This window comes from Mustela lutreola, chromosome 4 (genome assembly GCF_030435805.1).
Source record: "Mustela lutreola isolate mMusLut2 chromosome 4, mMusLut2.pri, whole genome shotgun sequence".
Taxonomy (NCBI): domain Eukaryota; kingdom Metazoa; phylum Chordata; class Mammalia; order Carnivora; family Mustelidae; genus Mustela; species Mustela lutreola.
In genome coordinates, this window is record NC_081293.1 from 189169757 (window position 1) to 189193815 (window position 24059).

A 24059-nucleotide genomic window follows, 5' to 3' on the forward strand; every position below is an offset into this window, starting at 1 on the left:
ATCAGCCTCTTTTATCAGTGAAGAAACAGACAAAAAGAGGTAGGTGCCTCGTGCAAGGCCACTGCAAAGGAGTTCCACAGCCCAGAAGGGCCCAGCAGTCTAACCCGGACAACCCCTGCTTCTTGGCCACTAGGACCACAGGCCCACAGGCGGAAGCCACCGTTTTTCACGTGTCCAGCTTGAGAGCAGGGATGTGGAAGGCCCGGGAGCAGCAAAGCCCAGCGGGAAGGGGCCTCAAAGGAGGGCACCGTCAAGCCCCTCATGGAGGAGGGCATTTGCACAAGGGCAGCACCTGCCCCTGGGGCATGCTGGAGCAACCCCAGCAAGCCAGAAGGTGGGATGCAGGGGAGGAGAAACTCCCATGAAAACCCCACTAAGGAGAAAGAAAGGAGGAAGTGGGAAGGTGGCCAGGGGGCCCTGTGGGGGAGGGTAGAGGGAGGTGGGCGAGCCTGCAGCAGCCTCCTCTCTCAGTGTCTCCAACTTGACCCAGTGTCCTACTTCTGTTTCGGAGAGTCCTACTCTATCAGGCTTGAGGAGTGGCTGGAGGTGGGTGGCCCAGGGACAGAATTTTCATGCCAGGGGCCCATTCTCTTGGGAGCTGATTGCAAGCCAGGTGTACCAAGCAGGATCTGGGGTGGGGTGGGGGTAAGGGTGGGGGGAGTGGGGGAAGGTGGAGAGGTAGAATCAGTCCTGGAACTTTTTATTTGCCTGACAATCCCCTTGCCTTGGCGGGGTTGGGGGGGGGGCGTGTCTCATCTTCCCCAACAGGGATCCTGGGGCCAGGGTTTGGGCTCTGGAGCCATTGAGCTCAGGGGCTTCCCTTCCCTGATACTGTTTTGAAGAAAACGAGTGTGTGTGTGTTTGAGGGGGGAATTGTTGAAAGGGTCTCAACAGAGAACTGCCCTCCATGGGAGCTAAGCCAGGTGGTTCTCAGCTAGGGGAAACTTTGCTCCCCAGGAGACACCTGGCGAAATTGGAAGACATTTTAAAGTCATAATCTTGGGGCGCCTGGGTGGCTCAGTGGGTTGAGCCTCTGCCTTCAGCTCAGGTCATGATCTCAGGGTCCTGGGATCAAGCCCCACATTGAGCTCTCTGCTCAGCGGGGAGCCTGCTTCCCTCTCTCTCTGCCTGCCTCTCTGCCTACTTGATATCTGTCTATGCCAAATAAATAAATAAAATATTAAAAAAAATAAAGTCATAGTCTGAAAAAGGGGGAGGGGCTGTGTCTGGCATCAAGGAGGTAGAGGCCAGAGATGCTGCTAAACATCCTACAATGAACAGTTCAGTTTCGCTTCCCTTCGCCCCCCCCCCCAGCCCCCAACAAAGAATTATCCTGCCCCAAATGTGAATCGTGCTGAGGCTGACAAGCGCTGGTTGCTGAGCCACCGTTGCCCATCTCTATCCCCTTCCCCGGGAGTCTTGAACAAGTACTTGCCCGGCATCGCATCTGCTCTGTAACAATATTACGTGGGAAATGCTAAAATCATAGGCACTTGGATCCTGTGAAAAGATAAGCACAGCCAGGAGGGGCTTTGCGCGCCCACCCGAGTCTTCTCCGCCCGGTCTGGGGACGCGGAGGGCGCGTCGGTGCGCTGCACGAGAGAATGGTGCCACCTAGTGGTACCAGGGTTAACAGCAAGAGCGGGAACCTCTCCAAGAACTGGAAACTATTTATAGGGTTAGCTGCGAAGAAAATGTCTATGGAAGAAAAACGGTGACCACCCAAATGAGAATAAAAAGAGGCTATTTATTCAGAGATTTCTATAGCAAGGAAGTCAGCCACCATCACTTGCACGTGGCAGAGACTCAAATACCGGTGGAGACTCAAATGCTAGATTTATGGAGGAAAATAAAAGACTTCAGGTGTGCCCTGCTTGGAGGTTGTTGGCTCCAGGCAGCTGGAGGCCTGGGCATCCTCTGTGATCGGTTTGGAGAAGATATTTGGCTATCTCTGGTTGGTCCTGAGATGGAAGTGGGGGATGCAAATTAGAGAAGTTGGCAGTCATTGATCGGGTCCTGACTATCCGCGTCAGGCTGAGGGTTCAAGTTCTACTGTCCTGTATCTTGCCAGTGTCTGTTTGTGTATTGAGTCTCTTAGGTCATTAATCATCCCAAATACAATCGTGCTGTTACTAATCCTGAACCAGATTACATAAAATAACCCATGTAAGAAGCCGCCTGACTGCAGGCCAACATCTGTGATTTTTAAAGGCTGCCCTTACAGATTCTGACTTAGCGTTCGTATTTGATAAAACGGTGTGATTTTGCTGCCCGTGTGCCTTAATATGGGTGGCATCATTCTCCTCACTGACAATCACATGGGGGCCCCAGGAATCCCTCAAAGTCACCTGCTTGGGTGACTAGAGCTCCTTTCCCCTCTCCCCACCACTACCATCGGCAACACCACCACCATCACCACCTCTAACACGGGGCTATGGCCCCTACTACCCCCACCATCACCTCTGTTTCTCTCTCCCTTGCTGTTTAGAGCGATATGACCTTCCTTTGGTTCTTCAAGGTCAAACCAAACCAACACCCCTCCCCTGCAATGCTTCACACTCAACTCCTTCCTCTTCAGGGCTTTATTCTTTACACATCTGCATACCCTCCCACTCTTCCTCTCCAAAGTAACTGCTGTCCTCAGGGTTCTCCCAATTCTTCACTTCTTTCATGCTCTTGCCACACTGAAATGGCACATTATGCGTTCCCCTGTGGGGTCTCCCTCATGAGTCATCAGCTTGTAAGGGCAGGATGTGTGTCGCTGTGTGTCTCCAAGGCCCTGGGCTCAGCATGATACCTAGTTCAATAATATATAATATTATGAAGCCTTGATAATAATAGATTCTGCTTAAGAAATATGTATTGGGCTCAAAAAGTATTGGCTAAACGAATAAGCATGGTCTTTCAGGAGCCACTCTTCAAGGTCCAAACACATTCCCCAAATCAGTGCTGCCTGGAACTCTCGGTCCAGGGGTAACTAAGCTCTCCCCGCCCCTCCTCACATTCTCCTTAGCTGAAAACCCAGCCTGTGTGCAGAAGGGGCTTTCAGCTCACTGCGCGTCTCAGCGTTTCCACGCCTTTTGTAAGGAAAGCTACTGACAGGCACGGGGAAGGGGAGGGCACACAGGGTGCCTTAGCATTTGGCATTAAATCTATTTATGGAATCCAGGACCCCAGGGCCAGGTTAGCCTGAGTGTGTCCGCGCCGCTTCCGCTTTAAGGGGCGGAGCCCGAGCGGGCGGGCGGGGCGCTCCCGGAAGACGCGGCCTCCGCGTCCTTCGCGTCGGATCCCGAGCCCGCCGAGCGCCCTCCCCGGCTCACCGCGGCGGGTGTGCGGCCGCCTGACTCCGGCCCTCCGCGCCCCTCTTCCCCACCCTCCCCACCCCTCTCTCCCCGCTCTCTCCATTCCGATCGCTTGCCCTCCGCACACCCTTCCCGCTGTCGGCGTCCGGATCCTCGGACCCTCATCTTTGAACCTCTGCACCCCTCATCTCCCCGCCCCTGGCTCTTCCCCGCCGCGGTACCCGGTGCCCGGGTCTTCGGCGGTTTGCCCTGCCCCCTCCCCCACGCCGCGGCTCTCAACCCTTTGTCCCGGGTGTACCTTCCTTCTTGCCCCGCACCACCCTTGCCTCCGCCTCCCCCCTGCTCCCGGCACCCGGGTCCTCCGCGCCCACATCCACCCCCACCTCCGCCCAGCCTCTCCGTGCTCTGGGTCTCGGCGGGTGCCCGGGCCCCCGGGCCCCCGCGCGGGTTTGGGTGACCCCGCGGCCGCCAGGCTCTGGCTCCGCCCGCGCCGCCACCTCGCGCAGGTCGCGTCTCCGCTCTGGGCCTGGCCGGGCGTCTGGCTGGGCTCCTTCCGCTGTCACAGTGGGTGCAGTTCTGGAAGCCCCCGAAGGCGCAGCCGGCCTCGGGTCTTAAGTCCAAGCGAGGTACCGAGAGGCAGTGGGGTGCGGAGCGGGGACGGAGGGGCTGGGCTGCGCGGCCTAGGGGGCGCGCCCTGCAGAGCCGGTCTGCGCTTAGCCTGCCCACACTTAGTCTGCACGCAGGGTCTGAGCGGCGCGGGGTCTCGCCGGTACCCCACTTTTAAGTGGGATACTCAGCTGTGAGCCTGGACTCGTGTCAGCCTTGCCTAAAGCGTGAACATAGATGGGTGCCCTTTAAGTCGGGGGCAGGCAGCCTAGGCCAAGGATCTCTGGAAGAGGATGGTGACCCCCTGGCGCTTCTCCGTCAGGGTCTGCTTGTCGCATCTAAGGGGTTTTGAGCTCAGAAAAGAACTCGGGCTTTTAAGATCATCTGGGTGCTCTCGTAATGCCAGACTCTGTTGGCTTCTGCTCGGTACTTTACCCAAACTTATCTCAACCTATGGGGACACTGGTGAGGGGGCCCCTGAGAGCGCATGCCAGCGAAGAGCCAGCTGGAGTGACCTAGCTGAAAATGGACCACTGGAGAGAGTCTCCCAAGAGGGGCAGCTCGGAGGCCTCTTTCTGCACCTCCGCATCTGGCTCCGGGCTGGGGCTCTGTTGATGAAATTCTTCCCTCTCCTTCTCTTCTATCCCCTCACCTACCTGGCTCCCAGCGTCTCCAGCCTCTGGCTCTACCTGCTTCTGAAAGCCACGGAGACCTCAGGCCCAACCTACATCAAACTGGGCCAATGGGCCAGCACCCGGCGTGATCTCTTCTCAGAGGCTTTCTGTGCCCAGTTCTCCAAGCTGCATGTCCGGGTGACGCCCCACCCTTGGACTCACACAGAACACTTCCTGCGGCAGGCGTTTGGGGAAGACTGGGGCAAGGTCCTCTGCTTTGAGAAGAAGGAACCTGTGGGCTCAGGCTGTGTGGCCCAAGTGTACAAAGCACGTGCCAATCCTGCCTTCCTGGAGAATGACAGTGTCCGGAGACTTGCTAAGGCCTCCCGCCTGCAGCCTTCTTTGGAAGCTGGGGCAGTCGGGAGCCTGGGAGATCTCTTTGGACCCCCAGAGAAGGGGTGGGGGTTTCAAGGAAGTCTTGCCGACCAGTCCTTTCTAGAAAGGCTGCTCCTCCCTGAAGCCGACCTGGTTGGATCAAATGCAGTCGTGTCTCAGTCTTTAGCGCGTGCCCACCGACCTGAGCCAGATCACCTCATCCCCGTGGCCGTGAAAGTAAGTGCTTGGATGGCTTCGGCAGACTCTTTCTGTCTAAGATTTTACTGTGTCCACAGAGCTGTCCCGGGTCAGGCACCCCCATTTGCAAATCACCCCACATTGCTTTCCGCTGATTTTTCTTAGCTTGACTTTTGTGTGCCTATGCTATGCATGCTGTATTTCTTGGTTTGAGGGAGTGGCTGTGTGAAGAGGGTTTGGGGTCTGTTGCCTCTGTGGGGGGAGGAACCACTACTCAGCTGACCTGCTCCTCTGGGGCGAGGATAAATAAGTCAGAGACAGTCTCTGACGTGCTGGGGCGAGCCCAAGATGGCAGTATTCATTTGTACAGAAGTGGCTTCCTCCTGTCACTTTTCCTTTCTAGTCACCCCTGCCTGGGCTCCATCATTTTTTTTTTTTTAAAGACTTTATTTATTTGACACACAGAGAAATCACAAGTAGGCAGAGAGGCAGGCAGAGAGAGAGGGGGAAGCAGGCTCCCCACTGAGCAGAGAGCCCGATGCGGGACTTGATTGCAGGACCCTGAGATCGTGACCTGAGCTGAAGGTAGAGGCTTTAACCCACTGAGCCACCAGGTGCCCTGGGCTCCATCATTTTTGTCTCTGCCCTCTTCCGTCCCATTCAGCGTGGTCCCAGGTCTCTGGCAGACCCCAGTGGCAGGTACCCTTGATGCCTCTCTTACACCTCCTTGGAAACAGCCCTCTGTTTGCACCTACTGAATCATTCTTTCTAAGGCCTGAGGCCCGGCTCTTTATAAATGCTGCCAGTGATTCCCATGAGCAGACATGTTTGGGGAATACGGGACCAAAATATCTTCCGCTCTGTGGAATACTAAGGGAGTGGATGCCAGCTGTGTACCAGGATAGGTGCCAGTCATGGTAGACACATTATTTAGTCTGTAGTGGCTGCCTTTGAGGTAGGCATTGGCTTAACTTGTATCTCTATATATCGCCGCTTTGTTCTCAGCTTTGGAAAGGACTTGATGTGGGGGAGCGGGTGAGGACTATTATCTCCATGGTCTGTTTTGTTTTGTTCTTAGATTTTATTTATTTGAGAGAGAGAGAGTAAGTGTAAGAGAGAGCACGAGCAGGTGGGAGGGGCAGAGGTAGAAGAAGAAGCAGACTCCCCACTGATCAGAAAGCCCAATCCCGGGAGGGAGACAAACCATAAGTGACTCTTAATCTTACAAAACAAACTGAGGGTTACTGGGGGGAGGGGGGTTGGGAGAATGGGGGGTGGGGTTATGGACAGGGGGGAGGGTATGTGCTTTGGTGAGTGCTGTGAAGTGTGTAAACCTGGCGATTCACAGACCTGTACCCCTGGGGATAAAAATACATGTTTATAAAAAAATAAAAAATTAAAAAAAAAAAAAAAAGAAAGAAAGCTCAATCCCAGGACCCCAGGATCATGACCTCAGCTGAAGGCAGATGCTTAACCACCTAGGTGCTCCATGTTTTAAGAAGTGGAGGGGCCCCTGGGTGGCTCAGTGGGTTAAAGCCTCTGCCTTCGGCTCAGGTCATGGTCTCAGGGTCCTGGGATTGAGCCCTGCATCAGGCTCTCAGCGGAGAGCCTGCTTCCCTCCACCCCCCTACCCCCGCCAGCCTGCCTCTCTGCCTATGTGGTCTCTGTCAAATAAATAAATAAATAAATAATCTTTAAAAAGCGGAACAGGAGGCTGAGAGGTTGATACCTTGGCCAGTTTCAGACTGGGAAAGAGTTGTAGAACCAACGGGCACGTGAAACCAGACTCTTTCCATCCCACTCCGTGCATCTTTGCTGGGGTTCTGTGACTCTAGATCCTTCTCTGACTCAGGCCCTGGTACTGACCCAGTACCTGGTGTGCTCAGCAAAATGCAGATTCTTGCCCCATCCCCAGAGTCGGTGACGCAGTAGGTCCTGGAGGAGGCCTGGCCGTCCACATCTGGGCACTCCACGGTGACTCTGATGCACACTAAGGTTTGGGAGCTGCTGACCTAAACTTAAGGTATTTGGAAGGAAAAGCCAGCCTGTTCTTTCCAGCAAAGCCAAGTGCAGCCCGGAGGGGTTGGCCTGGTGTCTCAGCAGAGGCATGTGGGAGTGAAGGAGGCAGGAGCTTCCCGGGTGTTGGGCTCACATCTGTTCTGCTCTGATGAGAAGTTGGCTTGGCTCCCCGATGCTGGGCCCTGGTCCCATCTGGGTGATCGTTCCCTCCTGATGCCTTCCTGTCCCTGGCAGGTGCTGCACCCAGGCTTGCTGGCGCAAGTACAGATGGACCTTCTGCTGATGAAGATGGGCAGCCGCGTCCTGGCGCTTTTGCCGGGAGTCAAGTGGCTTAGCTTGCCCGAGATCGTGGAGGAATTTGAGAAGCTCATGGTCCATCAGGTGAAGTCTCCTTCCCTCAACTGCAAATCGCATGTCACCTAGTTCTTTCCATCCGCCAGTGGAGAGCCATGGGGGTAAACCTCTGGGATGGGGGAAGGGCTCCAGGGGCTGGAGTGAAGGGGGGTGAGCAGAAAGGGAAGGGCCAGGAGGCAGGCGAGCCCAGGTGCTACAAGGGTGTCTGCTGTAGCTTCCAGAAGTTCCTGGAGGCCAGAGCGCTCCTCCAGGGTTTCCTGGGGCATTCTTCAGGTGGGGAAGGGGAGGCCGGTGGATGTGGGGACTGGCTAAGCTCTATGGTGGTGTAGACGCTGCCGCCCCATGCCCAGATCACCTCTCGTCCCCTCTCCACATCTCTCTAGATCGACCTGCGTTACGAAGCTCGGAATCTAGAACACTTCCAGTGCAACTTCCTGAATGTGAATTCTGTCAAATTCCCCACCCCCCTGCGTCCCTTTGTCACCAGGGATGTCTTGGTGGAGACTTACGAAGTAAGTGAGAGCTGGCTTCCTGGGGCTGTGCCTTCCACTCAGGGCTGGTCCATCTCCGCTTCCCCTGGAGGTTTCCGTCTGAAAAGACAAAAGCCAAGAGAGCACGGATTACTGTCCGTAAAGCTGAGGGGAGTTTGGATGTAGCACGGGGTGGGGAGGCTGTGTAGGGAGGTGGCTGGGAATCTGGACGTGGTCTCAGACTTTTCTGGACTTGAAAACCTTTCCATTTTATTTGCTGGTGATGTCAGTTTCCTCCTGTGTAACAGTGGGCGCCTGTCCCTGCTGCTCAGGCTTGTCCCAGGAGTCAGTGACACATTGAATGCAAAACGCCTTCAGAGTTTGCACAGGGGAAGTGCTCAGCAGTGGCCTTAGCTGTTGCCTAGACTGGCCTCCTTTGTAAAACTGCTAACGTTTGATCCAGGGTGACTCGAAAGGCCCAATGTTACTGGCTATGTGACCTTGAGGAAGTTCCTTAAACTCTCTGGGCTTTAGTTCTTCTCTTTGCCACTGCGGAATAACAAGGTGGATCTCAACGGGCACTTGTCTCAGCGGATAAATAACTCACCTACATGAAATGGTTGTTTACTGTGTCCTTCCTTCTCTTTCTCCCCTTTCTCTCCATTTTCTCGCTCGAGGTCACAGAGCTCACTCATGGCCTTGTTGGCTCATTGCTGATCAGAAACTAGCTCTCCGGAGCCCTGATCCTTGTCTTCTCTGTGACATTACATCTCACGCCTGTGGGCAGCAGAGTGAAGGGTTTCCTACAGAATAAACCAAGGGGAATCGTTTTTGTTTTGTTTTTTTTTTTTTGAGAAATATTACCTAAGGGGAAAGCGGGCAGGTTCAGATTAACTTGCAGACGACAGACTCAGAGCGATCGGGAGGAAGGGAAAACTCTTTGGGCAGAGTAAGGATGGGAAGGCAGCGCGATGGGTCATGTGGGGGTGGGGAGCAGGGCAGGGGGTGTGCCGTCTGGGGTCCAGCTCTCTCTCCCCTGACGTTCCTTAAAGGAGAGCGTGCCTGTGTCCAGCTACCAGCAGGCGGGGATCCCCACTGACTTGAAGAAGAAGATCGCCCGGCTGGGGATCAACATGCTGCTGAAGATGGTGAGCGCGTGGGCTGGGAGGGAGCGCTCCGGCCCTGCATGGGGTCGAACTGCGTGTGGGGAGGTGGCAGAGACGCTGGTCCTGGTCAGCTGTCAGGAGGGGGTGGTGCAGTGAGCAAAGCAGCAAGCCACCACTTTGCTCTAGAGATAGTGGAGCCTACCAGAACGCCCCTTCATTCTATGCCTTTCTGTTAAGCGCGGCGTCGGGGGCGTGCACCGGTCACCATGCCAGGTGCTGCGGAGCGGGGCGGGGGCAGCAGACCCAGGCCCTGCCCAGGTTGCCGGTGGTTTGGACAAACAGCCGGAGACGCCGCATGCGCAGTGGTATTTCGTTCATTCGTCCAGCAACTGAGACCCCGCTCTGTGTCCTGCCCCGAATTAAGTGCTAGGTAGACGGCAGTGAGCGAAACGGACCTGATTACAATGTTCCTGGAACTACCATTCCCTGAGAAGACCGGCCACAGATCAATACAGGATACACAGGGACCACAGGGTCATTCAGGAGGGGCCCGTCCTGGCCGCGGGGTTTGGCCGGCGTGAATGACAGCGGCCGGGGGCTGGATGGCTCGTTGTAGGCAGCAAAGAGGATGAGCGTCCCGGTCTGGAGGGCGCAGGAGCTGGGTAAGAAGGAACAGGTGTGTGGCTGGAGTGGGAGGAAAGGACCCATGTGACTGACGTGGCACGGTGGGGGCAGAGGCCGATGGCCACAGTGGGGCAGAGGTGAGCGCAAGAGCAGAGCGGGCCCAGCCAATACCTCTAGCCTCGAGTGGAAAGTCAGCCACCCCCGACTGAGGACCGTGCGGGGAGAGCTGGGTGTCCCCTCGGTTGGCGTGTGCTGTTTTACCGTAACCCTTTGTGGTGGGAGTTCAGTGGGGAACCAGGACCCAGGACTCCGAGGGGCACCTTGGGTCAGAGGGGAAGCAGCAGTGGGAGCCGCTGCGGGAGAAGCAGCACCAAGCAGCACCCAGGAGACAGGAGATCATGACAGGCTGCAGATGGCAGGATCGAGGCCAGGGGCGAAAGCCGGGGGGCCGAACTGATAGCCACGTGCCGGGCGGTTCGGCCCTGGGGTCAGCCAGTGTTTTGTACCTCCAGCCGGCAGGTGTGCCGGCCCTGGCTTCTCTAGTTCTCAGGATTTCATCAGAGTAGCACTTGTCTCACCTCCTTCAGAGCCAGAACCCAGGACCAGGAGGGTGTCTCTGGGGCCCGGGGCTGTGGCAGGAGATGTCCCCAGAGAGCCTCTGTAGCGGCAGCTCTCTGCACCCTCCCCTGGGCTGTCCTTCCCCTTGGGAAGGCTTGCTGGTGGCTTCTGACCGCGGAGATGACCTTTCACAGGACGCACATTCCTGTCCCACAAAGTCACACCTGACTTCTGTCCATCATAGTCCCTGGAGCTTTCTTTCCTGCTTAGGAGGTTCAAAGCCACTTCCCCCTGCACACCCGATTCTGTGTGCCGGGATGGCTGTTGGTGTCACAGTCAGGCTTCTCTATGATGGGCAGAGGGAGGTCATGGAGGGCAAGTCTGATTTAGGAAATGTTTTTTAAAAATGTAGTTCTGGGGCGCCTGGGTGGCTCCGTGGGTTAAGCCTCTGCCTTCTGTGGTCATGATCTCAGGGTCCTCAGCAAGGAGCCTGCTTCCTTCTCTTTCTCTGCCTGCCTCTGCCTACTTGTGAGCTCTCTCTGTCAAATAAACAAATAAAATCTTAAAAAAAAAATAAAAAGGTAGTTCTGTGGGGCACCTGAGTGGCACAGTTGGTTAAGAGTCTCCCTTCAGGGCGCCTGGGTGGCTCAGTGGGTTAAGCCGCTGCCTTCGGCTCAGGTCATGATCTCAGGGTCCTGGGATCGAGTCCCGCATCGGGCTCTCTGCTCAGCAGGGAGCCTGCTTCCTTCTCTCTCTCTCTGCCTGCCTCTCAGTGTACTTGTAATTTCTCTCTGTCAAATAAATAAATAAAATCTTTAAAAAAAAAAAAAAAAAAAAAAAAAAAAAAAAAGAGTCTCCCTTCAGCTCAGGTCATGATCCTGGGGTCCTGGGATTGAGCCTCCCACCCCAGTCCCCGTTCAGCAGGGAGCCTGCTTCTCTCCCTTTCCTTATTGCTCCTTCTGCTTGTGCTCTCATTCTGTCAAATCAGTCAATCTTTAAAAATAAAATAAAATAAAAATAAAAAGGTAGTTCCATGCATTTTAAGAACTTAGAATTGGGGGGAAATCTTTAAGCAATGGGTAGATAATTATTCTGAATTAGATTATTACTGCTAAAATCACAGAATAAAACTAAGTCCTTTAGTTCAGGTTGTGATTTCAGGGTTGTGATATGAAGCCCCACATCGGGCTCTGTGCTCAGGGCAGAGTGTGCTTGTCCCTCTCCATCTCCCACTGCCTCTCCCCCTGCTCACGTGCGTGCTCTCTCTCTCTCTGTTTTTAAAACCAATGAATCAATCTTAAAATAAGTAAGTCCTTTAAAATGCAGTTCAGTCTTTGTTTTTTCATGTTCCCTTATAATCTTTTAATTTTTCTTATTATTTTTAAAAATTTTATTTGTTTGAGAGACAGTGAAAGTGAGAGAGATCACAGAGGGAGAGGGAGAGGCAGGCTCCCAGCTGAGCAGAGCCTGATGCAGGGGTCAATCCCAGGACTTTGGGATCATGACCTGAGCCAAAGGCAGACGCTTACCCCGAAATTATTTTTTTCTTAAAAATGTCAACCTGGGGGCACCTGGGTGGCTCAATGGTTTGGGGCCTCTGCCTTCGGCTCAGGTCATGATCTCAGGGTTCTGGGATCGAGCCCCACATCTGGGGGGGCGGTCTCTGCTCAGCAGGGAGCCTGCTCCCCTGCACCGCCCCCGCCTGCTTCTCTGCCTGCTTGTGATCTCTGTCTGCCAAATGAACAAATAAAATCTTAAAAAGAAAAAAAAAGCTTTAAAAAATGTGAACCTGGCCTGTCCCAGGACAACTTCTGAATGCATGACATAAGCAGTGAGGCTTTGTGTACTCCGCCATCGTACTCAATCCCTGGGCACTTACTGTCACCTTGGAAGCTTTTCTGCATATGGTCTGGTGCCGCTGGGGCGGTGAGGGTTGCCTCTGCCTTGAATAGCGCCGATCTCCTTCCAGATATTTGTGGACAACTTTGTCCATGCAGACCTCCACCCGGGGAACATCCTGGTCCAGGGCGCTGACGGTCTTTCCAAGAGTCGAGAGGCACCGCTACAGCAGATGGATGTCTGCAACACGCTGGTGGTGGCCATGACCCCCGCCCGCTGCCCGCTGCGCCTGGTGCTGCTGGATGCTGGCATCGTGGCGGAGCTGCAGGCTGCGGACCTGAGCAACTTCCGGGCCGTTTTCATGGCTGTGGCGATGGGGCAGGTGAGCCCCAGCGTGCCTGCGGGAGCTGGGGACGATCTTTCATTGCAGGACGACTCTGCCCTTGTCAATCTTGCAAATGCCTGTGTTTGCCACAGGTGCTCCTGTTGAACGTAGGTGGGACGGAGCGAGAGGGGCAGGCCTGGGAGGGAGAAGGAGAGAGGAAATGAAGCCATCTAAGGGGTCTTTAGTCAGAATGTGCCGATGCCCCTGGGGGACACCTGTTCCAAGCGGCTCAGGGTTTGGGATGAGGGGAGGAAATGACTCCAGCCCGAATGCTGTTTTGTACCAGTAGTTTCTCTTCCCTCACCAGTAGACCTGTGGGTGGTCATTGGGAACACTGGCCTCTTGTCTGAGTAACCATCAGGCTGGTGAGAAGCAGCAGTACAGAGGACTTCCGCTCCAAGTCTGGGAAGGTCCCTTGGAATCTGGATTGGTTTTTGACTCCCGACCCCGTGGCTGCTAGGGGCTTCGGTGGTTGAGAATTATTATTTGCAGAAAGGGATTCGGCACAACCTCTAATGAGTCAACTTAAAGTATGATGTCAAGAGTGACCATGAAGAAACTCTCCAACCAACTGGTGTGGAATTTTCCAGCAAGAAAGACCCTGGCAAAGAGAGAATTGTTTTTGTTTTTTTAAAGGCAGAATTCAGGGGAGCCGCTGCTTATTTGGGAGCCTTCTGAGGGGACAGTTCAAAGGCTTGAGTCTGAGACAGTTGAAAGTGTCCCCCGAGTCAAGGTTAAACACTGAGGTCCAGTGGCAGGGTGGGGGGGGGGACATTCCCCTGCACAGATTGGGATGAAGGAAAGTTATAGCCAGAGAGAAAGAGCTCGGCTCCCAGGGCTGCACTGTGGGAGGTGGAAGGCTCTGGGAGTGACTACTAGGGTGTTCAGGGAGACTGGGAGGCTCTGGTCTGAGGGTGCCCAGTGTGGAGGAGGAGGAGGAAGGCTGGAGCACAGAGGCTGGGTCAGGGGTGAGTAGGGAATTCTCCTCGGCCAAGAAGAGCGCCCACAAGGCGAGTGTAGCCGGTCCAGTCCAGAGGTAGGTCCCAGAGACTCTGGGGATAGGCTGGTTGGTCAGCAGGGCCTCTTGGAGCATGAGCGGCAGGACCCTGGCTTCGCCGCCATGCCCTGCATGGCTGGTGAAGGCGGAGGAGATGATGGTGAAGGAGATGGCTGTAACAGCATGGCGGGGGCTCCCACCAATTTCAAAGTCTCTGTCGGTTACCATGTATTCTGGATGGGGTGAGATTAAAAATGGATGGGTGGTCAGAAGCAGGATGGTTGAAACCTTGGGTGGAAGCAACTAGGGTAGGAGGAAGTCTGGGCAGAGTGTCTAGTGTTAGGACCTCTCTTGGCTCTACCAAGTTCCTTGCCTTCACGTCTTGTAGGGCCAGAGAGTGGCCGAGCTCATCCTGCATCACGCCCGGGCCAGCGAGTGCAGGGACGTGGAGGCGTTCAAGGCTGAGATGGCCACACTGGTGACCCAGGCCAGGAAGAACACCATCACCCTGGAAAAGGTGAGCAGGCCACTCGAGGGGCAGAGGCGTGGGGGTGTTTACCACCCCAGCTCTTGGATGGAGCAAAGGTCGAAGGTCTCCTCTTTATGGGAGAGGTCTCAGGCAGTGTTGAGTTTTAAGGCAGATGAAGAGCAAACCTGTCCTCTGCCTGCGTCTTTTGGGTGTGAGCAGGTCCCTGGCATCCCGGGCTCTCAAGAGTGGCTCCTTGACCTGGTGGCTGCTGGCGCGGTGACATTTATAGTGCCGTAACCCCTCCCTGTCCCCGGTGTAGCCATTCTGCTGCTTCACCCGGGAGCAGGGGCTCAGCTGAGCAGGGAGGGAGGGAGGACGAAGGCCCCTGAGCAGCCAAAGGACATACCTAACCTTGCTGTTCTTTATTTACATGTGAACAGAAGCCCACTGTGTGTTTTAGCTATAGTTCTAGCAAACTTGACTTTTTTCTCACTGAGTGCACGGTCTACACTAGCAGGAGCGAGTCCGAGCAAGGAGTGGGCCCCCGGTAGTGAGGAGTGGCGGCTGCACCCCGGCCCTTCCCATCTCGTGGATTTGGATGGGATTTCTATGTGTGCTGGAGTGATGGGAGTAATGGGGTAGCAGGGCCTCGAGGCTCAACTCCGCCAGGGGTCTTTGAACTCACTAGTGCAATGGTGCGTGTGCAGTCCTTTCTTGAATTTGTCTGACAGTTGGGTGTGTGTGTGGGGGGTGGTTGTGAGTGTGGGTGTGAGCGGGTGTGGGCGGGGGATGGGGAGGGCTGGGGCTGGAAGGGAGAGGAGCAGTGGACGGGCCTCTGCAGTCAGTTTTATTTTGTTTTCCAGCTTCAAGTTTCCAGCCTTCTGTCCAATGTCTTTAAGTTACTGATGACTCACAAGGTGAGGCCCCTGGTGGAGTCGAGCTCCTGTGCTCTGGTTGGGTTGGTGGGGAGGGGTCTGGGGAGGCGGGAGGGGGGCCGCAGGGTGCTGAGAGGGACCTCTCCTACAGGACACCTCAGTTGTGCAAACATGTTCTGTGCTAGTCCGTGTGTGTGAAGGGTGTTGTTTCCATTTCTTGACATGGTCACGGCATGACCACAGTTGGTCGGGGTGCCTATCAGTCTAGCAGTCTCAGTACTCGTGATCCCTCACTGGAGGAATAGGTTTTTACAAATGCAAAAATTGACCAATTCAGGCTTTCCATACCTCTTCCCTCCTCAGTTCACATCACTGATCCTTAGTCTTGATGTAAGTCATGCTTCGTTTTTGCTGGGGTCGGGGCAGCCCAAGAGGAGGTGCCTCTTGTTCTGGTGTGTTTGGAGGTCGCAGGGGGGCTGTCTGGGCCTTTGCCTCCTGGCCCAGTCCCTTGGAGGGAAGTGACCTCATGGGTCTTTACCTCCGCCTTCACCTTGGGCTCTGTCTCCTTGTGACAGGGGCAGTCTTGGGCCACTCTCCAGAGTCAAGCTGCCAGCCGAGGGTATAAGGTGTTGAGGGCAGGCAGGTTCTCCTCTGAAGATGGCCTCTCCCATTGCTTCTCGAGGTTCTGTAGTCTGATCATGAAACTCTGCATGGGAAAGGCAGCTTTTTTTTTTTTTTTGAAATTACATTAAATATTTTTAATTAAACTTCTAATTTTGGAATAATTGTGGACTCACATGCAGTTGTAAGAAATAATACAGAGAGCTCCTGTGTATCCTTTACCCAGTGTCCCCCAGTGGTAGCATCTTACAGTATTCTAACAGGGACTGACATTGATATAATCAAGGTACAGAATATTTCCATCAAAAGGCAGCTATCTGACAAGGATTGTAACACACAGTTGAGAGTCAGAAGGGTGTGTGGCTTGGCACCGTCATCTTACAGGAGGCACGATGGAGGCAGGGTGGCCCGTTTGCCTCCCTGAGCCTTGTGGGCAGAGCCCAGACTTGACACACAACCAGGGGGTCTCAGTCCTGTGCTCTTCCTGCCGCTCCGCTCTTGCTCTGCAGCGGCTGTGTGCTTGGAACGAAACCAACGCACAGCCTTAGGGCTTCCCCAAGTATGCCATGGACTCGCGGGGTAACCGATCCAGCGAGCCCGTGTGGGATGCCTGCCCACCTGGCATCGGTCGCGCTGGGTGCTTTTCATCTGGTGTCTCATTCAAATCTCAGGACAGCGCCCCCAGGCAGGTATGATCTCTGCCATAGTAGCCGCACGAAGAGATGGGCCCCGAAATGTTAGGTGGCTCCCCACGTCCCACCCACTGTGCACAGCAGAGCCACGGTCTGCACCTGTCTCCGGCTCTAGGGTTGCCTTTGTTGGTGGGGTTGTGGTAAAAAGCTTGATGCTTTCCGAAACTTTTGACAAGTTCTGTTTTAAAAATGACTTTAATATCATGGTGGGTTTGGGAAAAGCTTTAATCACTGTTAGGGAGTGGGGCTGGAGAGAAACAGGAGTGAACACACACTCCTGGGCGTTCAGTTGCACGCAGTGCGGAGCGGGGAGCCAAGGCTCACACTCCCCAGCTCCGGCCCCCACGAGCCTCTCCCAGCCCCCAGGGCAGGCTGGAAGACTGGCAGAGTCGGAGAGTCGTCGTGGGGTGTACGCTGAGCTCCCTGTCTGCACCCCGTAAGTGCCTGATTTAGCTGTGTCATACTGTCAGTATCCCTCTTAAGCCCTCCACATTCCTCATGGCAGACACCTAAGCCAAGAGGCCGGCCAACAAACCCATGGCCACACAGCCCCTGTGGCAGGTTCAGATCCGGGTGCTGCAGTCTGACCACACAGCCCGGATTCGTACGGCTTTGTCCTCCTGCCTCCTGTGCTCCAGGTCCCGACACGGCCTTCCCGAGACACAGTGGGGGACACAGTGGGGGACACAGTGGGCAGAAGCTCCCTAAAGCTTTGCCATTCACACTGCTGTTCCTGGAATGGAAGAGCGGAGAATGTCTGGTACGAGGACTGTGTTCTGGGTACTTCACTCGGCGTTTAGCTTTTCTAAAAACTTAAAAATGTTTACTTACAGTTAAAAATACATCTACAGAATTTACTCTAACCACTTCCAGTGCACAGTTCAGTAGTGTCAACCGTATGCACATGGCTGTGTGGCAAATCTCCAGAACTTGCTCAACTTGCAAAATGGAAACTATATCTATTGAACAGCTCCCGATTAATTTCTCCCTCTTCTTCGCCCCTGGCAACCGCCATTCCACTTCGTTTCCATGATTTGGGTGACTTTAGTTATCTCGTATAAATGGAGTTGTGCAGGATTTGTCCTTTTGTGCCTGGATCATTTCCCTCACCATGATGCCCTCGAGGTTCATCTGGATTGTGGCATGTCACAGGATTTCTTTCTCAAGACTAAAGAATATTCCATAGTGTGTGTGCATACCGTGTTTTCTTCATTCGTTCATCCATCCGTGGACATTTGGGCGACTTCCACCTCTTCCACCTCTTCCACATCTATTATGAACGATGCTGCCGTGAACACGGATGTGCACGTGTGTCTTTGAAGACCTGCTTTCAGTTCTTTTGTATGTTTACCCAGAAGTGGGACTGCAAGACCATATAGTATATTCGTGATTTTTGAGGAAGCTCTGTACCGCTTTTCCACACAGGATTTTGCCTTCCTGCCATCAATATACAAAGGATCTGGTTTTCCAGATCCCTACCAACACTTGTTGTCGTTCTGACGACGGTCATCCTAACAGGTGGGAGGTGGCATCTCATTGTGTGTGTGTGTGTGGTTTTTTTTTTTTTAAGATTTTATTTATTTATTTGAGAGAGAGACAGTGAGAGAGAGCATGAACGAGGAGAAGGTCAGAGAGAGAAGCAGACTCCCCATGGAGCTGGGAGCCCGATGTGGGACTCGATCCCAGGACTCCAGATCATGACCTGAGCCGAAGGCAGTCGTCCAACCAACTGAGCCACCCAGGCGTCCCTCATTGTGGTTTTGATTGCATTTTCCTAATGATTAATGATGGTCAGCCTCTTTCATAGGCTTGCTGGCCAATTGTATGTCTTTTTTGGAGAAATGTCTATTCATGTGGCACTTAATTTTTTAATGAAATATTTCTTAGAAACACAGATTAGAAAGAATACAGCAAACACTGAAGAACTCAGCACTCAGCTTAAGAATGAAAGCATTTGGGGTGCCTGGGTGACTCAGTAGGTTAAGCCTCTGCCTTCAGCTCAGGTCATGATCTCAGGGTCCTGAGATCGAGTCCCGCATCGGGCTCTCTGCTTTGCAGGGAGCCTGCTTCTCCCTCTCCCCTTGCCTGTTGCTCTGCCTACTTCTGTTCTCTATCTCTCTGTCAAATAAATAAATAAAATCTTAAAAAAAAAAAAAAGCAAGCAAGCATTTCCAGTGGTGTTGAAGCACCATTTAACTCCCCAGACAGCTTTTCAGGCCTAGCTCTCTCCCCCTCACACAGTGGCCTTGAGCAAGTCACTTAGCCACCCTGTGCTTGAGCTTCCTTTTTATAGAATGGGGATGATGATAGTACTTCTTTTTTTTGTTTAAAGATTTTATTTATTTATTTGACAGAGACACAGTGAGAGAATGAACACAAGCAGAGGGTGTGGGAGAGAGAGAGGTAGGCCTCTTGCTGAGCAGGGAGTCAGATTTGGGGCCTGGTCCCAGGACCCTGGGATCAGGACCTGAGCCGAAGGCAGACACTTAATGACTGAGCCACCCAGGTGCCCCATGAGGATAGTACTTTTGAGAATTAGTTGAGTAATTCACTTAAATTGCTATTACTATTAACCTGGCTCCAAAGGGGAAGAAGTTGGGGTGCCTGGTCTGCCTTTGGCTCAGGTCAGGATCCCATGGGTACTGGGATGGAGCCCTGCATCGGCTCCCTGCTCAGCAGGGAGCCTGCTTCTCTCTCGCCCCTGTGCTCATGCTCTCTCTTGTTCTCAAATAAATAAATAAATAAAATCTTTTAAAAAAGGGTAGGGGGAGAAGCTCTTCTATGTTTGAGCAAAGCCATTTGTGCGTGGTCTCAAAAGGCTACTGCAGATCTTGAAGAATGACCCTCATGTAGATTTATAGTTTCTGGTTTAGCTATGAGATATTCATTGTATTGTTTTTAAGTCCTTCAAACGTACACACACCCACCCTTAGAGAAGGACATGCTGCATCCCCCAGATTTTCCCTTAATATTTCTCGTACATGGGAGGTTGGTTGAGTAGATGAGATGGTGGGGAGAACGATGAGGTAGGGGAAAGAGTGACAGGTAGATGGTAGAAGTCCAAGCAGGCCCAGAGTGGACAATCACATGGTCACCCAGGATACCATCTCTAGATCAGAGGGCTTTAGAAAGAACCAGTCTTTTTCTGTTTCAGGTAAAGCTTGAGAGCAACTTTGCCTCCATTGTATTTGCCATCATGGTGTTGGAGGGCCTTGGCCGCTCACTGGACCCCAAACTGGACATCCTGGAGGCAGCAAAGCCCTTCCTTCTGAAAGGACCAGCGTTCCCCCGCTGACCGCAGCAGTGGGCATGCAGTGGGCATGCAGTGGGCCTTCGTCTCAGGACTAAAGGCCACTTCCGACAGCCTCCTATGGCAGCCTGAATATTCTAAAATTGGGATGCATGGAAGGCATACCACATTTTTTACCCTGACTTGGTTTCAGGCATCTGTTTTAAAAGCTTTGGGTTACTTAGGGGAAGTAAAGGGAGGGAAGCCTCCTAGCCATTCAGTCATGGATGCTGGGCCTGGTGTTGGGGATAATAATGTTCTGTGGAGGAGGACAAATAAACTGAGTTATTTTGTTTTCTTGTTTCTGTCTCTTCTCTTTTTAACCCTGTCTGCTTCCGGATCAGGTGGGGCCTGCTGGGTGTTCCGTGACTCTGAGATTTAGGTAGGAAAGTGTCACGGAATCCTGTAGACCCATGGCTTCCAAATGTTTCTGATTATGTACCCTACTGGTGAGATATATGTATTTACATGTGTATGTGCACATGTATCACTTATTTATGGGTTTTATACAGGTCCTACCACCACTAGAAATCTCTGGAGGCACAGTATATACTTTGGGCAAATTTTGCTGTACTTCAGAATTATCTTCTTGATAATTTTAAATATTTTTTGATGATCTCCTGAGCAATTTTTTTACAAGGTATACCAGGGACAAGAGCAGAATGGGCTCTGCCATTTTCTTCAAGTTCCCCTGTGCTCACATGTTAGCATTCAGACTACAGTTTCTCTGAGTCATGTTCAGCCCCTTTTCCATTTGTCTGGAGTCAGTTTTGGCTAATATTAACCTAGAGATAATAAAATCAGTATTTCCCGTTAAACAGGGCCTGAATCTGCAGTAGCGCCCCAGCGACACCCCAGCAAAGGATTAAAGCGGCCACTGCCCACCTTTCTGCACGGGGCCCCACTCACGGGCACTGGGCGGCCTGCACGGACTCAGAGGGTACCAGGGTCAGCTGGTGGAGTAGGTACTAGTAAAGCTTAGTTTCTCTCTTCCTTTCTTTCATTTCATTCCTTCCTTCCTTTCAGATTTTATTTATTTATTTTGAGAGAGAGAGAAAGTGTGAGCAGAGGGGAAGGGAAGAGGGAGAGAGAAAGAAGCTGACTTCCCGCTCACAAGGAGCCTGAAGCAGGAAGTGGGGCTCGATCCCAGGACCCTGAGATCATGACCTAAGCCAAAGGCAGATGCTTAACCAACTGAGCCACCTAGGCGTCCCTAGTTTGCTTGTTTCTTTTCCTTCCTTCCTTTTTTTTTTTTTTTTTTTTTTTAATAAGAAATAGCATTTTCAGGGCACCTGGGTGGCTCAGACATTAAGTGTCTGCCTTTGGCTCAGGTCATGATCCCAGGGTCCTGGAATAGAGCCCTGCATCGGGCTCCCTGCTCAGCGGGAGGCCTGCTTCTCCCTCTCACACCCCCTTGCTTATCTGTCAAATAAATAAATAAAATCTTAAAAAAAAAAAAAAAGAAATAGCATTTTCTCCTACATCCCAGTGGACTCTCTTGCTTGCTTTGGAGACCACTGCTCTAAGTAGTGAGTGAAAATCAAGCTTTCTGCTCTCTGGAAGTTCTGCTCTGACCACAGGACTAGATTCTTCCATTCTTTTCTTCTCAAGAATTCCTTTCTGTCTTTTAGGAAGCAACTAAGGTTTAGTCAGAGGTTCATTTGGGGTGGTTTTTTTCAAAGAGTTAGGGTGGCTCAAGGTAGTTGGGAGGGGGCAGTGGCACCATTTAGCTCCTTCATGGACACTCCGGGCAGACACAGGGCAATTGTATCAAGTGCACATACGCTGTGAGGTGAGGTGGGCACAGGCACAGAGCAGCACTGCCCTGAGTCCACACCAGCACTACTGAGCTTTAACTAAAAGCCAATCGGTTTACTCACACCACTGTGACACATATTAGTTATCTATCAGTGCCTACAAACTACCCAAAACTTAGTGGCTTGAAAACAACAAAACTTAGTACCTCACAGTGTCTTCAAGTCCGAAATCTGGGTGCTGCTTCCCGGGCCCCAGCTCAGGGTTTTGCTCGAGCTGTGGGTGTTTTAAGGCTCCACAGGGGTGGGTCTGATGCCAAGCTCATTCACAGGGTGGTTGGCACAATTCAGTCCCTCATGGACTGTTGGACCGAGGGCCTCAGTTCCTCAGGAAATTTTACAGCAACAGAAAATGAACACAGGCTCTATAGAACAGAAGAAAAATGGGTAACAGATATGCTTTAACATGGGTACTTTGCTTATTTTTAAATTAAGCACATTAAAAAGGCAAAACTTGATTCATAAAGTCATCTTCTTAAGGAGAAAATGCTATGGCTACTTCCTTGGCTGAACAGGGAGCCTGATGTGGGGCTTGATCCCAGCACCCTGGGATCATGACCTAAGTTGAAGGGAGATGCTTAACCGACTGAGCCACCCTGGCAGCCCTGTGGAATAGGTTCTTGATTTGGGGTTAGGTGCTCTATGTTAGGTCATTTAGAATCTGTCTTTCGTTAGCAGTTGTCATTTTGTTAACACTTGACTGGGAATTTGATTCATCATGTAGCCGGTGAGAGCTCAGTGTCAGGGCTTGGCATCCTTCCTCTCACCTTCTGAAATGCATCCTTTCAAATGGGCGCTCATCGTGGGGCACCTGGGTGGCTCAGTTGGTTAAGCGGTTGCCTTGAGCTCGGGTCATGATCCAGCATCCTGGGATCAAGTCCCGCATCGGGCTCCTTGCTCGGCGGGGAGCCTGCTTCTCCCTCTGCCTCTGCTGCCACTCTGCCTGTGCTCTCTCTCTCAATTTCTCTGACAAATAAATAAATAAAATCGTAAAAAAAAAAAAAAAGACAACAAACCCAAGTATTTAAATAAAAATGGGGTGCTCATCTGAGACCCCAAAAGAAGCCTCCCAACCCCTAGCTGCCGTCATGTAGCCTGCCTAAAGCAGTAAAGGATATTTGCCCTGGGAGTTCTTAAAGCATGTCTGCAGAACAAACATGCATCCCTGCTACACAGTCAAAATAGTTTACTGATTGGACCCTAAACTTTCTATAGTAAAAAGACCCAGAATTTGTAATGTAAGACATTAAAGCCAAGGACCCCACAAGTGGTCTATAAAACAATATTGCTTTAAGTGCAATATTTAAGTGTAAAAGTTTTTTTTTTTGTAATTCAGCAAGAAAGTGAGGGTGAGAATGGATTTTAATTCACCAGAATCCAGGTTTTGCTACTTAGGAAGGGAAGACATAACAAAGCATAAACATTTCCTGAATATGTGTTGTGGGCCAGGTACTCTCTTAAATGACTCCCACTCAGATGGGGTCCTGATACTCAGAGAAGTAGAGTGACTTGTCCAAATTCATAGAACTATTTACTGAAGTTTGAACTTTAGATATTTTGGCCCTTTTTTTGTTTGTTTGTTTAAGCTGTGCCTCCCCTCCCCCTTGGCCTTGACATCATAAATTCATTCTTTGCTGGGACCAGGGAAGTTGTGTAGCCTGGGGAGTGAGCTGCCAAGGAAGGACGATGGAAAGCCCTGTCTTCCCAAATCATGAACTTCCTATTTAGTGGCTCGTTTATGTCACTAGAAAGGGTAAGTGAAGAATGGCAGCTCAAAGAAAGCCACGCCAGTGTATCAACTAGAAAGTCAACTTTTATCTAGAGGAAAGTGGATTCTCCCCCAATTTATATACCAAGTGGACAACAGGAGAGAGTCCTAAAGGGCCAGAGGGTTAATTAATAGGCTGTTCAGAAGGCCACAGGGAGTGTAATCCGTAAGCTTTACCTGAGCCTAACTCCACGGAGAGAGACTGTCCCGTTACAGGGCACCTGGAGACCCACATCTTGGCACAGAGGGACAGGTATCATTTATAGTCAAGGCACTCAACTCCCTAAACTCCGTAAGTACCCTATTTTTCTTGCCTGAGTGTGACCCCTTCAGTGTTTAGCTGAAGGAGCATATGATCCATCTCAAATTGAAATCCCCAAGGTGTGAGGCTGGCAGGCTAACTTTATAATTTAATCAAACCCGGAACTTTTTAGGGAAGCTGTAACCCACACAGCAGTAAAGACCCTAAGAATTTGCGGGAGTGACGTGGGGTGGGTACCCAGAGAAGCTCAGAGTCCATCCAGGATTTACTAGAAAGCACTATTTAGAGAGAAAGCCGAGAATCCAGGGTGTGGCTCAGGATCAGGGAATCAGAGCGCGGCGTAAACCGGAGGCCACGCTTAAATGCAGATTCCTCGGCCCTACTTCGGACTGCAGAGGCTCTGAGGTCGGGCTCCTCAGGTGAATGTGATGCCACCGGCCTACGTAGGAATATTTGGGAACCACCGATGGGCTGCCGGTCCGTTATCAAGTTTGCAGAGAAAGAGTAAGACAAGACCTTATAGAGACCGTTGGGAGCCTCTTGCAGGAGAGGAGAGTACAAAAGACTAGCTTTGGGGACGTCCTCTGGTTCAGAGGGTCCGGCGGCCTCAAAGGGTCCGGAAGGCAGTTTACTCAGGCGCAGCAGGCAGAGGAGCGGGCGGAGGTGGGAAAACACCATCGAGATCAGCAGTCGGGGAGGAGCGAGAGCCGACTCAGTGCTGGCTTCTAAGCACACCCGTGCAGAGGTTCCTAGAGCCGAGCCCGAAGCCCGGCGACCCGATTACCGCTTCCCTCCCGGCGTACACCACCTTCGCCGGGGGCG

The 24059-nt window shown here is 52.4% G+C and overlaps 1 protein-coding gene and 1 long non-coding RNA gene across 6 annotated transcripts; one reads left to right on the forward strand and one right to left on the reverse strand.

Moving 5' to 3' along the window:
• Positions 1-3259: 3259 nt before the first annotated feature.
• On the forward strand, positions 3260-19694 carry ADCK2 (aarF domain containing kinase 2). Of its 5 annotated transcripts, XM_059172035.1 has the most exons (9): positions 3261-5134; positions 7349-7495; positions 7852-7980; positions 8991-9086; positions 12196-12447; positions 13836-13964; positions 14780-14833; positions 17530-17622; positions 19259-19395. In XM_059172035.1, exons 1-8 carry the CDS (start codon positions 4202-4204, stop codon positions 17602-17604), a joined length of 1815 nt encoding a protein of 604 aa, XP_059028018.1. In that variant the 5' UTR covers positions 3261-4201; the 3' UTR covers positions 17605-17622; positions 19259-19395. The 5 variants fall into 5 exon arrangements, with proteins under 5 accessions (XP_059028020.1, XP_059028018.1, XP_059028017.1 ...); XM_059172034.1 differs by lacking the exons at positions 17530-17622; positions 19259-19395 and adding an exon at positions 17153-17523; XM_059172036.1 differs by lacking the exons at positions 17530-17622; positions 19259-19395 and adding an exon at positions 16938-17146.
• Positions 7926-24058, reverse strand: LOC131829847 (uncharacterized). The gene is made up of 5 exons (XR_009353015.1): positions 23754-24058; positions 21357-21572; positions 12106-12586; positions 8546-8741; positions 7926-8058 (listed from the first exon to the last, which is right to left on the reverse strand). It is a non-coding gene; the product is annotated as an uncharacterized LOC131829847 (long non-coding RNA).
• Between the last annotated feature and the right edge of the window lies 1 nt (position 24059).

Bases quoted from the DNA above. Each gene is read 5' to 3' on its own strand.
- ADCK2 (XM_059172033.1), top strand. From the start codon at position 4,202: ATGGTGACCCCCTGGCGCTTCTCCGTCAGGGTCTGCTTGTCGCATCTA. The intron at 5,135-7,348 runs GTAAGTGCTTGG...TGTCCCTGGCAG, and splicing joins TCATCCCCGTGGCCGTGAAA to GTGCTGCACCCAGGCTTGCT. The intron at 13,965-14,779 runs GTGAGCAGGCCA...TTTGTTTTCCAG, and splicing joins ACACCATCACCCTGGAAAAG to CTTCAAGTTTCCAGCCTTCT.